The 17,069-nt window shown below is 42.3% G+C and overlaps 1 protein-coding gene across 1 annotated transcript in view; it reads left to right on the forward strand.

The window, feature by feature from the left end:
* Window positions 1-17,069, forward strand: part of fras1 (Fraser extracellular matrix complex subunit 1) — a 469,072-nt gene that overhangs the window by 402,514 nt on the left and 49,489 nt on the right. The window contains exons 55-59 of the mRNA XM_078235603.1: window positions 3,853-4,197; window positions 5,215-5,375; window positions 6,071-6,218; window positions 10,615-10,820; window positions 15,202-15,358. Of these exons, the coding sequence (XP_078091729.1) occupies window positions 3,853-4,197; window positions 5,215-5,375; window positions 6,071-6,218; window positions 10,615-10,820; window positions 15,202-15,358 (1,017 nt within the window). The remainder of the gene's footprint in view (window positions 1-3,852; window positions 4,198-5,214; window positions 5,376-6,070; window positions 6,219-10,614; window positions 10,821-15,201; window positions 15,359-17,069) is intronic.

The raw sequence follows: 17,069 nt of genomic DNA on the forward strand, positions 1-17,069 counted from the left end.
TGTTCTTATGTTCTTAATCTGTTGTCAGGAAAATACTAGGTCCTATAATTGACTTTAGGATGATGAAACAACTTTAAAATTTTCAGCTGCTCAGAGAGGGACAGCATGGATTTGTGAGGTCTAGGTCATGCCTGAAGGATCTGATTAGATATTTTGAAGATGTGACTAAAGTAGTGAACAGGGGAATCTCTATGGATGCTATTTATATGGACTTCCGGAAGGCATTTGATTAAGTCCCTCATAAAAAAGTTGGAAGCTCATGGAGTTGAAAGCAAATTATTGATCTGCTGGGAAATTGGCAGATGGTGTGGATAGAGGGAAATCGCATAGGATGGCTGGGGAGTCTAGAATTAGGGGACATAGATTAAATATCAGAGCCGATCCTTTGAAGGATGAACTTAGGAAACATCTCTGGATGCAAAGGGTGGTAAAGTTTGAAACTCTTTTTGGTAAATGGTAATTAATGCTAGATCAGTTGTTAAATGTAAAACTCAGATTCATAGATTTTTGTCAACCAGAAGTATTCAATGATATGGAGGTTATATGAAGTGAAGTTGTAGATCAGCCATGATCCCACTAAATGGTGAAACAGGCTTAAAGCGCTAGGTTTCCTTCTCCTGCTCAAATTTTGAACCCTGTGGGCAGGATTCTCCTGCCCCAAATTCTGAGTGCCAAATTCTCTGTCCTCCCTAGCAGCGGTGGCGGGGCTTGAACAGCCAGAGAATTCCGGCCTTTGTTTTAACATGTAATATACCAAAAACTAAATTATTTTGCTGAAATTCTATTTTACAAAATGTTTTTCCTACTTTTACAGATACTTTAGAGTTATGACCATTTCAGAATTGGGCAACCTTTGATCTTGACGCTGGTAACTAAATGAAACATACAACAAATTGAATCATGCAAGATTCTGGAGGGATAGGTATGGAGAGGTTGTTCTCCATAGTTGGGGAACCTAGACCACAGGCGGTACAGTTTTAGGTTTAGGGCCGAGATGAGAAACATTTTTACTCAGAGGGTTGTGAATCTTTGGAATTCATGCTCCCGCTGAACATAATTAAGGCCGATATTGACAGATTTTCGGCCTCTCAGTGAATTGAGAGAAATGGAGAGAGGGCAGAAAAGTGGAGTTGAAAATCAGCCCATGACCATATTGGATGAATTGGTCAGCTTGACAGGCCATGTTATCTACTCTGGCCCCTATTCCTTACATGCTCTCTGAGTTTTATACTGTATTTGTCTTTTTGGGGTGACAGTGGGGGAAAGTAGAAAGGTCGTTCCTGTTCTCAAATCTGACTGCATCCCTGTAGTCACCTATGTCAATACCAATTATCCGCTTCTCTGGCTCATCAACCTCAGTATATCAATCAGTAGAATCTTTAGGCTGGACTATATCTTCCAAATCTCTGTAAGCTTACTCACTGGTACTACAGATTTCACTGTGGAGAAAGATATAATATCCTATGCTCAGCTCTAAAAGTACAGAAAGCTACACCCATTGACTGAGCATGGATAGCTTTTCATCTTTACCATCTGAATGTTGAGCATTGCCTGGGGAGCGTGCAGTGGGATAGTTCATAAACACTTTCACAACCAGCCAGATTTTCCATTCTTTTCCATAGAACCATAGAACCATAGAAAATTACAGCTCAGAAACAGGCCTTTTGGCCCTTCTTGTCTGTGCTGAACCATTTTTTGCCTAGTCCCACTGACCTGCACTTGGACCATATCCCTCCACACTCCTCTCATCCATGAACCCGTCCAAGTTTTTCTTAAATGTTAAAAGTGACCCCGCATTTACCACTTTATCCGGCAGCTCGTTCCACACTCCCACCACTCTCTGCGTGAAGAAGCCCCCCCTAATATTCCCTTTAAACTTTTCTCCTTTCACCCTTAACCCATGCCCTCTGGTTTTTTTCTCCCCTAGCCTCAGCAGAAAAAGCCTGCTTGCATTCACTCTATCTATGCCCATCAAAATCTTATACACCTCTATCAAATCTCCCCTCAATCTTCTACGCTCCAGGGAATAAAGTCCCAACCTATTCAATCTCTCTCTGTAACTCAGATTCTCAAGTCCCGGCAACATCCTTGTGAACCTTCTCTGCACTCTTTCAACCTTATTTACATCCTTCCTGTAACTAGGTGACCAAAACTGTACACAATACTCCAAATTCGGCCTCACCAATGCCTTATATAACCTTACCATAACACTCCAACTTTTATACTCGATACTCCGATTTATAAAGGCCAATGTACCAAAGGCACTCTTTACGACCCTATCCACCTGTGATGTCACTTTTAGGGAATTCTGTACCTGTATTCCCAGATACCTCTGTTCAACTGCTCTCTTCAGAGTCCTACCATTTACCCTATACGTTCTACTTTGGTTTGTCCTTCCAAAGTGCAATATCTCACACTTGTCTGTGTTAAATTCCATTTGTCATTTTTGAGCCCATTTTTCTAGTTGGTCCAAATCCCTCTGCAAGCTTTGAAAACCTTCCTCACTGTCCACTACACCTCCAATCTTTGTATTATCAGCAAACTTGCTGATCCAATTTACCACATTATCATCCAGATCATTGATATAGATGACAAACAACAATGGACCCAACACCGATCCCTGCAGCACACCACTAGTCACAGGCCTCCACTCAGAGAAGCAATCCTCCACAACCACTCTCTGGCTTCCTCCATTGAGCCAGTGTCTAATCCAATTTTCACCTCCTACTGTCCGGAAATCTGCAAAATAAAGAACGGAGAGTGCAACCTTCTTGTCTTGAGGCTTCGTACCAAACCATGAAGTGCATTTATTCACTGAATCACCAGATGAGCTTTTGTTGTTCTTCTCCTTCAGGTAGCCATGCCAAGGTTCACACTTAAAAATGAACACTGCTTCACACATTTAAATAGGTTTTCAATTTTTCTTGCTCCTACAATAGTTCCTCCCACAATAATCAAATATGGTTCGAGTATCCAATGCTCATGATGTCAAATACTATCCTGTGTTTATAGATTGGACTGCATTTTGCAACTGAGAACCTTCTAGAATCATTTTTAATTGAACATTTGGGCACCAAGAAATGTTGCACATTGTAATGAACATTAAAGTCATAAACGGGAGCACCTGAATAAAATCACATGACTGTTTCAAATTCCTCTGAGTATTTTTAGTGGGTGGTAGGGTCCCACTAGTTTGCCTTTTCCCCCATGGCCTCTCAAGCCCTAGCCCTCACCCTCCTCACTGACCCCCAAACTGCTGGTCTCTAATTGGCTGTGAACGTTCTAAGGTAGTAGACGGTATTTTGTGGCCTCACTTATCCCAAAATCATAAAATCCCACCTGAGGTCAACGGACCTTCCCTTTGTCCACCCCTCGCCCGCTCCAATTCCCATGACGGGCGGAACGGTAAATTTCCAGCCAATGCCTCCTGTTTCTGAGGGACACAAATCCCACCCTCAGTCTATTAACAACCAGTTGACAGTTACATGACGACAGTGTTCTTCCCTGAGAGGCTCACTGCCTCCCCCCACCCAACCTTTTAGCCGGGGAGTAGGGGTCAGGGATCACGACACCCTATATAATTTAGCCCAAGAGTTTCTCAACATTTTGGAAGATGGCCTTTACTATTGCTTCAACAGGCATTAACTACTGTCTCATGTGACAGGCAGATGCTGTTTTCTTGTTGTTGCTTGACTGAATTCTGGATGCAGCATGACTGAGGTGTGATGAAGCATAGAATTACAAAAACATTAAAAAAGAGGGACAATTCTTCTAGTTCTGGTTTTACATGACCCAGATGTGGTTTGAAAAAAATATAATCATATATCTCTTTGATCTGCTATCATTCCATAGGAGACACCAGTAGTACAGTCTCGGCCATCTGCTATACTGTACCAAAAACTGCCAAAGGCAGCAGCCTGTATGCCTTGGATTCTGGTTCAGATTTCAAAACCAGAGGAATGACACATGAGTATCGTGTGGTCTTTGGCCCTGGTGTAAGCATGTCAACATGTGATGTCAAGCTGATTGATGACAGTGAGTATGAGGAAGAGGAAGACTTTGAGATCACCCTGGCTGATGCATCTGACAATGCACGGATTGGGGAAGTTGCAGCTGCCAAAGTAATTATAAATGGCCCTAATGATGCCTCATTGGTGTTCCTTGGGAACTCTTCTTTCACCGTTAGTGAAGATGCAGGTATGTGCATGATTACTCCTGTTACCATCAATCAACTAATCTCTCTGATTGCTGTGTCACAAACTAAAGTTACAGAAAGCATGATGGGCTTTTTAAAATATATTCTGCATTATTTTTCGATTTATTTTGGTGTTACATAATGGAATGATTCTTTGCTATTGATTACATTTGAGGGAAACTGCTTTACAATTCCTTCTTTTTCTACATGCAGGGAAGGCAGCAGATGCTGCGAAAGCAGGATAATACATCTTAGCTAGCAATATGTTTCTTTGTAGAGCTAATGCACTTTTGTTGACTTACATTCTCCTTGGATTTCAGATTAGGTTGACAGAGTCATGTGATGTTAGGTTAATAGGGGAGCAAGGGTTGTAGCAGGAAAAAACAGTTCCATTTTCATTGTTATAAGGCAGTTGATGACTGCAGCTGTTAAAAACAAGAGGCTCTCTTTGTCTCAAAGCTCCAAGGTTGTTACCCAAGTCAGAGCAAGTATATCTATGTTTTGCTGTCTATATTTCAAGTGAGGTTTAAGTATGTAAGAGAAATATTGTTTAATTGGAACAAAAATAGTGATAAGTTAGAAGTTAAGAGTTGTTTCTTTTCATTTTTAAAGATGGTTCAATGGTTAAGAGTTAAACTGTTTCATTTTGTTAGAGTTATACTTAAATTGTGTTATGAATAAAGCTTGTTTTAATTTTTTTTTAAAACCCTGATTTGTCAGTGGAATTACTCCTGAGGTGAAGTATCCTTTCCTCACGTTTATGCCAAAATATAACATTTTTGGGCCTAGTCTGGCTTCATGATATACATTGGGGTTCAGGTCCAGCACCGTAACAGTAAACATTGGGTACAATGTTGAGCAAGTATGTGGGACTGACCTGTGTGTCAGCCTTATTATAATGAAATATGTAATAATTTAAAGATTTAAATGTATAAAATATAATATTTCAGAAGTAGTGCAGGAACTGAAGTTTCTCACCAGACTGAGATAATATCATGCTGAAATGTATTTATTCGTAGGCTCTATTGAAATACCAGTTATCAGACATGGCAGTGATTTGTCCACTCCTACTTCGGTGTGGTGTGCTACACGTCCTTCAGACCCTCCTTCTGCAACTCCAGGCATCGACTATATCCCCAGTTCAAAGAAGATTGACTTTGCACCTGGCAAAACAGAAGAGGTAAATGCCCTTCATCTAAAATAATATCACAATTTTCACAGAGCTGTGTTTAAACCAAGGCAGTGATTAAATGCATGGTGACAATATATACAAAATGAGAATTCATTTGCAAATGGTTTTACACTTGTGATTCCCCATATGTCATGTTTACAATCTCATCCATGCCTCACGTATTTTTCTTCCAGAAGGATAAAGACGCTTGATAGATAATTTTCAAAGTCAATCTTGTCAGTGAGAATTAATAGTTGGAAAGCTACAGGCAACTCCGGGCCAAATTTCTGATATTGCCAAGGTTTGAACAGGCAGCACAAATTCATAACATTCTTCCTGTGGAGTGCAGGCTTTTTTTATGAAGGGCAGAAAACAGGTGGAACACTGGTATTTTAGTGCAGAAGAGAGGAAGCGTTTGAAACATGGGTAGTTTGATCCTTGATCCTGGGAAACGCCCACTGCTGCCCAGTTAAATGCCTCATTGGCACTAAGTGTCACACGTCTTCATAAAAAGAGGTGACGTGGGGCTCTCAGCAGCTCTCCAGTGGACGGGCAAAACCCTATCACCTTCACTGAATACCACCCTCTGTTTCTCTCTCCAGACCTGCTGAGTCCAGCATTTCCAGCACTTTCTGTTTTAATTCCTATCAGTAGAGCCATCTCATGGCTGAGGTTACTCAAAAATCCTCCTTTTATCCTTACAGACCTGCACTTTAACAATACTGGATGATGTGCAGATTCCAATTATTGAAGGGAATGAAACTTTCATTGTATTCCTGAGCTCAGCACAAGGAGCAGAGCTAACGAAACCCTACCAGGCTGTCGTTGCTATCAATGATACGTATCAGGACGGTAGGTTGCTTTAGTAACAGTTTAAGCAGAAAGTCTGAAATGTGCCTTTGTAAATTTAATATTCAAACTCTTGCAGCAAAGTCAGTGAATTTGAATGGATGTCTGCTGTAAATCTGTCATTTTGCAATCATTATTAACATGGCAAATTGCTGCCAAATTATGCAGTAGTCCAATTCCTTTATCATTAATGCTGTAAAGGAACTCAACTGCATTCTGTGCTGTTTCTTACTAAATGTTGGAAGGTGGATTGCATTGGGAATTTCCCTAGTGAATGTGGTGTAACATATTTTGTATCCTTGTTAACATTGAATATTTCATTATGATCAAATTATTGATTTATTATGGAAATAAACACGATGTTCTTAACCCGCTGGATTGCGACACTAGCCTGTTTATGTTTTCATGAAGTCAGGTTTCATAATTCCCTATTAAGCAGCATCTCAATTTTCAAACTTGCATCCTTGTTGGTGACTCACTCCATGGCTCCCCCCACCCGAGCTCTGTAATCTACACTAAGGTATCTGTGTTCTCTCATTCTTCTCATTTCAGCCTTTTGAGCATCCCCAGTGTTAATTGCTTCACCACTGATGTTGTGCCTTTAGCTGCCAACACTTTAACCTCTGGAACATTCTCCCTGAACTTCTCTCTCCCTCGCTGCCAAATTTTTCTCCTTAAAATGTACCTCTTTGGCCATCTGACCTAATATCTCCTTACATGGCTTGATATCAAATATTGCTTTCTAAAGCTCCTGTGAAGTGCCTTGGGGCATTCCATTGCATTAAAGGCACTATATAAATGTAGATCATTGTAGAACCAGTAAAGAAAGGAAAACTACTGCCTAGTCTGTTCTTTATGTGCCATTATTTTCCTTATTTTCTCTCTCTCTCTCCCTGGCCCTGACTCTTTGCTCTTGCGGTAGGGTGCACAGGGCCGAGAAATTTCCTGGCTCACCTCTCCCACCTTGGGATAAAGTGTCCCAGTAACAGGATCTTCGTTCCATGGGGGAGAGGAACAAGTCTGTATTTGAGTTTAGCCCGCCTCCCCTCCCCTCCCTCCCCAGAAACAGTTTGGAGGCTATAGGGGCTGCAGAGTGCCAAGGCAGTCTAATTAAAGGGCCCACCTTGGTGCTCTGGCATTTTGTCCCAATGGTGTGGTTTAATATTAGGCCCTCTAAACCTTAGCCAGACCCCCTCAATCCCAACACACTCCCTATGCTATATCCATGCCAACTTGTGCTTTGCCCTCACCCAACTCCAATGGCCTCCATTACCTCCATGCCAGCCTATGATGCTTCACTCATCTCCATGCCTCAATGCTAATCCATGAGCCCCTGCCCATTCATCCTCATATTCCTTTAGAAACAATATGCTAACTTAGTGTCAACTCATGCAAACCCACACCCTCTCACATACCACCCTTTGCCCTCACACCCTCCATTCCGACTCATCCAGTATCCACACTGGCAAACTTCAGGAGCCACGCTCGAATAAAATAAAGTTCAAAACATCTATTATGGACTCCACCACATGTTTAAAAAAAATACTAATTGATAAATGCTCATTCAGTACAAATGTGAGGTAATGCATTTTGGAAGGTCTAATACAGATAGGAAATATACAGTAAATGGCAGAACCCTTAAGAGTATTGATAGGCAAAGGGATCTGGGTGTACAGGTACACAGGTCACTGAAAGTGGCAATGCAGGTGGAGAAGGTAGTCAAGAAGGCATACGGCATGCTTGCCTTCATCGGCCGGGGCATTGAGTTAAAAAATTCGCAAGTCATGTTGCAGTTTTATAGAACCTTAGTTAGGCCGCACTTGGAATATAGTGTTCAATTCTGGTCGCCACACTACCAGAAGGATGTGAAGGCTTTGAAGAGGGTACAGAAAAAATTTACCAGGATGTTGTCTGGTAGGAGGACATTAGCTTTGAGGAGAGGTTGGAGAAACTTGGTTTGGTCTCACTGGAACGACGGAGGTTGAGGGGCGATCTGATAGACGTCTACAAGATTATGAGAGGCATGGACAGAGTGGATAGTCAGAAGCTTTTTCCCAGGGTGGAAGAGTCAATTACTAGGGGGCATAGGTTTAAGGTGCGAGGGGCAAGGTTTAAAGGAGATGTACGAGGCAGATTTTTTACAAAGTGGGTGGTGGGTGCCTGGAACACGTTGCCAGGGGAGGTAGTGGAAGCGGTGGGGTTAGTGACTTTTAAGGAGCGTCTTGACAAATACATGAATAGGATGGGAATAGAGGGATATGATCCCCGGAAGGGTAGGGGGTTTTAGTTAAGTCAGGCAGTATGGTCGGTGCAGGCTTGGAGGGCCGAAGGGCCTGTTACTGTGCTGTAATTTTCTTTGTTCTTACATTATAATCTCCTCAGGTATTTAATGTTTCATTTAAAACAAACATTTGCATCCATTGCCCCATATCAAAAACAGCGAACCCTTTAACAATCTCTTGGAGCTGTCAACCAAGCTGTGAACTTACAGCTGCCTACTGTGATACTGATAGCTTGTGGAAGCAGCCTAGCAGTAATAATGCTATAATACTTTAACCTAGAGCTATGTTAACAAACAGCTATTGAAACTGCAAACACCAATTTTCTTTTTCAACTTGAATTGGATTCTACCTGCACCTGTAGGCATGTTTTCTCTGGCGGGGGGGTAGGGTGGGGGCACATAAAATAGTTTAATGGCTAGCCCAACACTTTCTGCACCCCTGAGCTTACTCCATAATGGTGGACACTGAAATCAGCAGCCTGCCCACCATTTGTAAAATTATGAATGATTATTTAAGATTGTAAACAAGTCTATTGACCTGAATAATACCCTAGCCATGACGTAACACAGTTGGCTTAGTAAGTTGAGCAGAGTGGGTGAGTTTTTTAAAGGCTTCCACGAGAAATGACAAGAGAGAAGGCAACATTCGGGGGCGGAGGGTGTCCTGCATGTATATGGCGCACTGCCATCTAAAGGTCACCTCCCCCTTCCTCCTTCACCAACTGTCTGAAAGAACTGGTCTCCCACCATCCTCTTCCCCCCCATTGTGGGCTCTGAAATCCGTTCCTACCCTAAAACGCCAGGACATATCTTTTTAGGATAGCCATGATCTTCCCCAGGCCTTCTTCCTGGGAGCTCCCACTACTGAGCTTTACTGTTGGGTGATGGAGCTACCAGCCAATCAGATTGGCTGGTATCTCCCAAGGACATAATTTCCTCCTGTGTGAGGGGCAGAAGTTCCACTACTCGCCAATTTAGCCCTCATGCAGCATGTTATGGGCCAGCATGTAGCAAGTTGGTTTCCAGCTGACTTCATTGATGAGGTGGTGAGCATTCCAGCCGCACCTTAGAAAATGCAGCCCAGAGACACAGGAAAATAGTTCTTTCTAAATTTAAAAGGCAGAAGATTTAAATAACTTGGCATCTTGACAGTGCCACAGCCTTTATGTGCCTCTTATGAGCATTCACCTCTCAAAATTATTAGTCATGTTTTGTGGGAAATGGACTTTGCTCCAGTAAAATGGAGTCTGTTTGAACTCAACACTGAGCCTTGCTGGGTTCAGGTTTCCCCTATGTGAATCATATCCCACCCCTCTTCCTATACTAAAATAGGATTTGTCAGAAATGGGGGCAGAATCTGCACCCGGCATCCCAATGCCATTTTGGATAATGTGTGCAGTATCCTCAACTCGGTGAAAATCCAGCTCTGCTCTCTGTCTGTCTCTCCACCACCCCACCCTCAAACCATGTGGATGAAAAATAATCGGCATTGTTCTTTCTCTATCCTCCATTGGAAGAGAATAGATTTGGTTTAGTGGGTGTTGGGGAAAACACAAGCTGAGCACAAACATAAGTATGTTGTTATGACAATCCAAGAAAGGTGATCTCCTGTTCCAAGGTCATATAAACTTGGTATATATGCTGTTATCAGTTGGGACATCATATCAAGATGAAAGATTTATTAATGTAAAGCAAAAATAGGGATTGAAGATGCTGATAACACTCAGGTCAGTCAACATCTGTGGAGTTAATATTTCTGATATGGGTACATTGTTAAAACTAAGGGCTGTATTAAAATCACTGTTACCATTCTGTTTACTGAATTAAGGGTACAGCTTTTTAAAAATTTATTCGTGGGGCATGGGTGTTGCTGGCTGGCCAGCATTTATTGCCCATCCCTACTTGCCCTTGAGAAGGTGCTGATGAGCTGCCGCCTTGAATTGTCCATGTTCTGTGGGTTGACCCACAATGCCTTTCGGGAAGGAATTACAGGAAATTCCAGGATTTTGATGCAGTGTATGAAATGTAAAAATATAAATGTGGTTATGCTTGATAAACCTCAAATTTAGACAGAATTTATTTATTGCTGTTGTAATTAAAAGAGAATTAATGTTTCAGTTCCTAGTATGCAGTTTGGTAAGGAGATCTACAGAGTGAAGGAGAAGGAAGATGAATTGCATGTTCCCATTATCCGAACTGGTGATCTTAGCTATGAGTCTTCAGTGAGATGCTATACTCGGCAGTTGACTGCAGAGGTAATGGAAGACTTTGAAGAAAGGAGGAATTCCGATGATTCACGTCTTACATTCCAGAAGGGAGAAAAGGTAAACCTCTCTTTAACTTGTCCCGGCATAAGTTTGTTTCCTTATCATTTGCCTGAAATTGGGAAGAAATGTCAGCTTCGTATTGTACCATTCTGCCCTGCATGGAGACAGCCTGATGTCAGGAAACATTTCTTTAAATTCATTCATAGTTTTTTTGGTCTTTGCTGGCAAGATCAGCATTGATTGGCCATGCTCAGTCACCCTCGAAAAGATGGTGGTGAGCCGTGTTCCCTCTCAGGTGTGCAGTCACATGGCTACGTGGCAACCGGTAAGTTACTGCGTAGGCCTGGCACAAGCCGTCTGCTTTAGATCGCTCTGTCTGCATGGCTGCGCACTTAAAGAAATTGACAACATGCTTGAAAGAAGTACAGGGAACATCGATGAACTGCCTTCCTGAGACACTGCAGTCCAGGTGATGAAAGTACTCCTACAGTGCTGAGCGGAAGGGAGTTCCAGGATTTTGACCTAGAGACAGTGAATGAACAGCGATATGTTTTTAAGCCAGGTTGGTGTATGGCTGAGGGGAAACTTGCAGGTGGAGTTTGCATGCACCTTGTCCTTCTAGGTGGTAGAGGCAGAGGTTTGGAAGGTGCTGTTGAAGGAGCCTTGATGAGTTGTTGCTGATGGTACACATTCCTGCCACTGTGTGCTGATAGTGAAGGAAGTTTAAGACAGTGGATGGAATGACGTTCAAGGTGGTTGCATTGACCTCGATTATGTCAAGTTCCTTGAGTGTTGAAGCCGCACTCATTCAGACAAATGGAGAGCGTTCCATCAAAATCCTGACTTATGCCTTATAGATAGTGTCCAGGCTTTGTGGAGTCAGGAGGTGGGTGATATGCCACAGGATACCCAGGCTCTGACCTGTTCTTATAATCACAGCACTTATGTGGCTGATGCAGTATGTTTGATCTTAGGTGACTAACTCTCCGGGAGCGGGGGCTGGGGGGGAAGAATTAATGGGCACTTTGGTGTGGGGGACCATACAAGTGGGCAGGGTTGCTGGCAAAACTGAGAAGGTGGTGGAGGTGTTGGCAAACCCATCAGATCGAGAAGCCAGAAGTAATGCAAATGTGCAGACATATACTGCACTTGCTCAAAACTTAGAAGGTCTTAAATATGGGAAAACAACATCCTGGCAACATACAACCTGAGACACAAAGCAATCACCTTAATTATGGGACAATCCCATAAAATCTCGAATGGTTAGTGACCCTTGTCTGACAAATGGTGAGCCCAGGATGTTGGTGGTGGAGAATTCGAACTGGTACATTTGAATACCAAGGGTAGGTGGTTAGATTCTCTCTTACCCAACCTCTTAAAAAGAACGTATTACGGCACAGTGTTTTTCAAACTTTTTTTCCCGGGACCCACTTTGTCAACTGGCCAAGCTTTGGGATTCACACCACGTTCACTTATTCGCCAGTATTTCCCCACAAGTTCTTAAAATTGATGGCACTGTGCACCAATGCAGGGATTACAAATTTACCCATGAATCAGATCTCCAATCTGGATGCTTACCCATCGCCATGGGTGGAAGAACTGTTTTGAGGCGGCGAGATGTTCTCAGAATTTGACGTGAGCCATGCCTACCAGCAGCTTTTGTAGAGGAGGACTCAAAACAGTACGTCACAATCAACACACTCAAAGGTTTGTTCACATACAGCCATATGGTTTTCAACGTGTCCTCCAATCCAGCGATTTTTCAGGGACAACGGACAATCTGTTGCCGGAGATTCCTCTTGTTTACTTGACCAACAGAAGAGCCGTTCGCAAGCTCACCAGGATCACATTCGTTTACACCATGACCTGGAGATAGCAAAAGTTCCAGATTACATAGTAGATGGAAATGTTGCTGTGAACACTTGACAGGAAATGGATTCTGATATACAGGGTCATCCAGTGGTCTCTACTCCAGGAGACATTCATTCACAGATACTCAACCTACTGCACCCACGAGTCCAGCTCCATTGAAACAAGCCTCACCAGTGTCTACTGAGTCACTGCGCAGGTCACAGCATAGTTGCAAAGCTCCTGAAAGACTGACATATAGTTGAGACATGAGTTTCATGATGTTTCTTTCCCTATGGTTGATTGAAATTAGGGAGAGAAGTGTTTGAGAGTGTTATAGTAAGCATCTAGCAGGTATGAGCATGCATGAGTGACACTTTTTCGGGCTTAGTCTCACCAGAGGGACCTGTGTAACTAGTTGCCTCCAGTTCTGAGTCCATGCTGTACTGTATTTTGATGTTTTCATCAGTAAAGAAGATTGAATATTGCAACGCGTTTGACTAGCTTTTTGTGGCCAAGTTACCACAGAATAACAGTGTTGGCACAGTAATGTTCATGGCAGAAATATAAAACCCATGTGTTGTTTGATGCTACATCTGCCAAATGAGAATTTGTAAACTTTTATTTCCATCTAAATGTTTATTCAACGTTTTTAAAAGTACATTAACATCCAGAAAAAACAAACTTGAATTTATTTAGCCAGCAACTGTTCCAAAGCACTTCACAACTAATGAATTGCATTTGAAGTGGTTGTGAAAAGGGAACATTTAGCAGCCAATTTTCACACAGCAAAATCCCACAAACAACACTGAGGTGCATGATGAGAAAATGGGCTTGTTTGGAGCTCATTGTGCATGTTTTACAAGCACAACAAACAAGTGCAGTAAGAGCCAAATTTATGGATCAACATATTGAGTTGGGGCTTTTTTCAGACTTTCCTCATGATTATTTCATTTACATATGTTACGGTTGTAATGCTGCCTCCTTGCTGAATTTGGACAGTCGTGAATAGATGCCATATCAATTCCACTCGGGATTCTCCAGCAGTTGTGACAGGTCCTGACAGCTCCCCCAATTAATATTAATGAGGCACTATCGCGGGCTGATTGAAGCGTGCACTCCTGTTTGCAGCACCTTTTACAGGGCTGAAAATGATGAGCAAAACTCCTTGTTGTTCTGCAAAAAGTGCCATAGGACCTGTCATGTCCTCATGAAAAATCAAGCAGGATCATGGTTTAATGTTGCATCCAAAAAGGTCAAAACAGTGTTTGATATGGCTCCCATGGTAGCATTCTCACCTGAGAGTCAGAAGATCACGCCAGTGAACAGTCCGGTATCATCGAATCATAGAATCCCTACAGTACAGAAGAGGCCATTCCGCCTATTGAGTCTGCACCGACTCTTGACAGAGTATCTTACCCAGGTTTTCTACCCTGCCCTATCCCTGTAACCCCACACATTTCCCATGGTTAATTCATCTAACCTACACATCTTGGGACACTAAGGGGCAACTTAGCATGGCCAATCCACCTAACCTGCACATCTGGACTGTGGGAGGAAATCCATGCTGATTTGGGGAGAATGTGCAAACTCAAGACAATCACCCAAGGCCAGAATTGAACTCAGGGCCCTGGAGCTGTCGAGGCAGCAGTGCTAACCCCTGTGCCACCATGCCGCGCCTTAGAGTGTGCTACTCTGTCTGATGTGCTTTAGACCCCATCTGATATTTATGGGGAGGGTAAAAATGGCCAAAGAGCCTGGAGAAACCAAGGACAAATAAGTCCTGCCAAATTTAACTATCACTGTTTTCTTCCATTCCTGTTCAACAGATGGTCAAATTGAAAGTCTGTAGGAAAACAGGAAGCCACAGCCAAAGATCCTGGATTAACAGCAGTTGGGCGGGTAGGGAACATTGGCCATTGGGAAGATGGAGGGTGGAATTGGCAAAGGGGAGGCAGAAGGCTTCTTTCAGGGGCCAAAAGGGGACACTTCAGCTCCTCATGGCCACAAGAAATTCTGGAAAAGCAACTTGCCTTGGGAAGCCTGCGGTCCCTATTTTCATTTCTGACAACAACTGTGAACAGTTAAATGGGGCTCACAATTGGAGAGTGGGAGACTGATTTGAATATGTTAATGTCGTGTTCCATCTTTTCAGAGTAGGACAGGCAGATGCCAAGAAACTCGCTACTAGGGAAAAAACAATGAGCATGCTCAAGGTGGATTGAAATTCTGTTCACTGGCTTTAACTTTTTAAGTCAACCCCCTCCCCCCATCGTGTTAAGTTAATACTGAAGCCTGGGTCTCTGCCACCACCCTGCCAAACTGTGCTATTGACCCCACATTGTGGCAGAGGCATTCAGTAAGAATTCTCTGTTTGATTTCTGAGTTGTATGTCTAGATGCTGGATAGACGTGCCTATTCTGGATTAGTGTGAACTCAAACTCCATTTATGGAAATGACAGCTGTTGCTTAATCTAAGGCAATATATATTTTGAAAACACGAAACTCCAGCGAAACAGTATGCCAGAAATAAAGCTTCAACTTGAAGAGAAACGTTTTGTTCTCTAATGTCTACATTTGAAATGAACAGGTGAAGAACTGCACGGTGTTGATAAATGACGATACAGTCTTTGAGCCCGAGGAAAGGTTCCAGCTTCACCTGGGAAACCCCTTGGGCAATCATTGGAGTGGAGCCAAAGTTGGAAAAAATGATGTAGCCACTATAACTATATCAAATGATGAAGACGGTAAGCTACTTTTTTTCAAGAACCTTTTCTATCAGTATTACATGGCTGTGGATTATGCCTTATCATTAAAACTATCAGTAATTTATAGATTACATTATATACAGGAACATTTTCTACTAAATAATATAAAATGATGGACAAGCTCTAGATTACGAAGTGTAGGGGGTTGATTTTTGCTGCTTTGGCCTGGCGTTAAGTGCCTCAAAATAGTGTCGGTAGCTTCATGCTCCTTTATTCCAGATGATGTTCCCAGACCCAGTTTGAAAGGGGCCTATCACTGCATGTCTAAAGAAGCCACCCATTTTGTCTTTGCAATTCTCTTTTGCATAAAAACAGGAAGCTTTTGCTAATTAATGCACAAGGTAATGTGGAGGTCAGCTTGATGGAGTACAGCTTCAACAAAGTACTGAAAGCGGAAATTTGTTGAGTGAGGGAATTCTAGCTATATGAGCGAAGAGGTACCATTCTGATTTTTTTTTTTACAAGGCATAGTGGTCCAAGGTGGGGAATGGCAGAGAGTAAGGCCTGATATCTAAGGTAGTAATTTAGTGAACAGGTAGGGGATTGGTTCATAAGTATTAAGCCATTCAGCCCATTAAGTCTGCTCTGCCATTTGATCATGGCTAATATGCTCCTCATCCCCATTTTGCTGCCTTCTCCCCATAACTCTTCAACCCATTACCAATTAAAAATCTGTCTAACTCCTCCTTAAATGTACATATTGTCCCAGCATCCACCGCACTTTAGGGTAGCGAATTCCACAGATTGACAACCCTTTGGGAATAGTTTCTCCTCAACTCTGTTTTAAATTTGCTACCCCTTATCGTAAGACTATGACTTCTCATCCTAGAATGCTCCACAAGAGGGAGCATCCTCTTGGTTGATGAGTTTAACAAGTTTTTATCCCCCCTCTAAACTGGGACATGAGTTTAATGCAGACCAGAATTTTCCAACTCAGCACTAGTCTGAAACTAATGTGTTAAACATAAATAAAGGCAATTACAAAGATTTGAAGATAGAATTGGCTAAAATAGACTGGGGCAATAGGTTGAAAGCTGAGTATAGATAAGCAATGGCAGACAGTTAAGATATTTCATAATTCACAATGAAGAAATGTTTCATTGGGAAAGAAAGCCTCTGTGAGAAGGATGAATCACTCATGGCTAGCTAAGGAAGTTAAGGATGGTATCAAATTGAAAGAAAAAGCATACAATGATATCAAGATTATTAATAGGCCAGAAGATTGAAAACATTTTAGAAACCAGCAAAGGAGGGCTAAAAAAATGGGCAAAATTAGAATGTGAGAATAAAACTAGCAAGATACATAAGAAGATAGTAAGAGCTTCTACAATTACATAAAAAGGAAATGAATAGCTAAACTAAATATTGGTCCCTTGGAGGCTGAAACTGCAAAATTAATAATGGGAAACAAGTAAATAGCAGAGACATTTAACGATTATTTTGTATCTGTCTTCATGATAGTCGACACTAAGGTCGGGATTTTCCGGCCACATTTGCCCCAAAACTAGAAAATCTCACCCAAGGTCAGCAGACCTTTACATGGTCCATGTCCCGCCCGCTATGATTCCCGTGGCAGATGGGACAGGAAGATTCCGCACTAAATGTATCTCAACAATAGCAGGAAATTGAGGAACAAGAGGGGGAAAAGAACTTCAAATTATCACTACAGAAAAAGTACCACAAGAGAAAC

Source organism: Mustelus asterias, chromosome 1 (genome assembly GCF_964213995.1).
Source record: "Mustelus asterias chromosome 1, sMusAst1.hap1.1, whole genome shotgun sequence".
In the NCBI taxonomy this organism is placed as follows: Eukaryota; Metazoa; Chordata; class Chondrichthyes; order Carcharhiniformes; family Triakidae; genus Mustelus; species Mustelus asterias.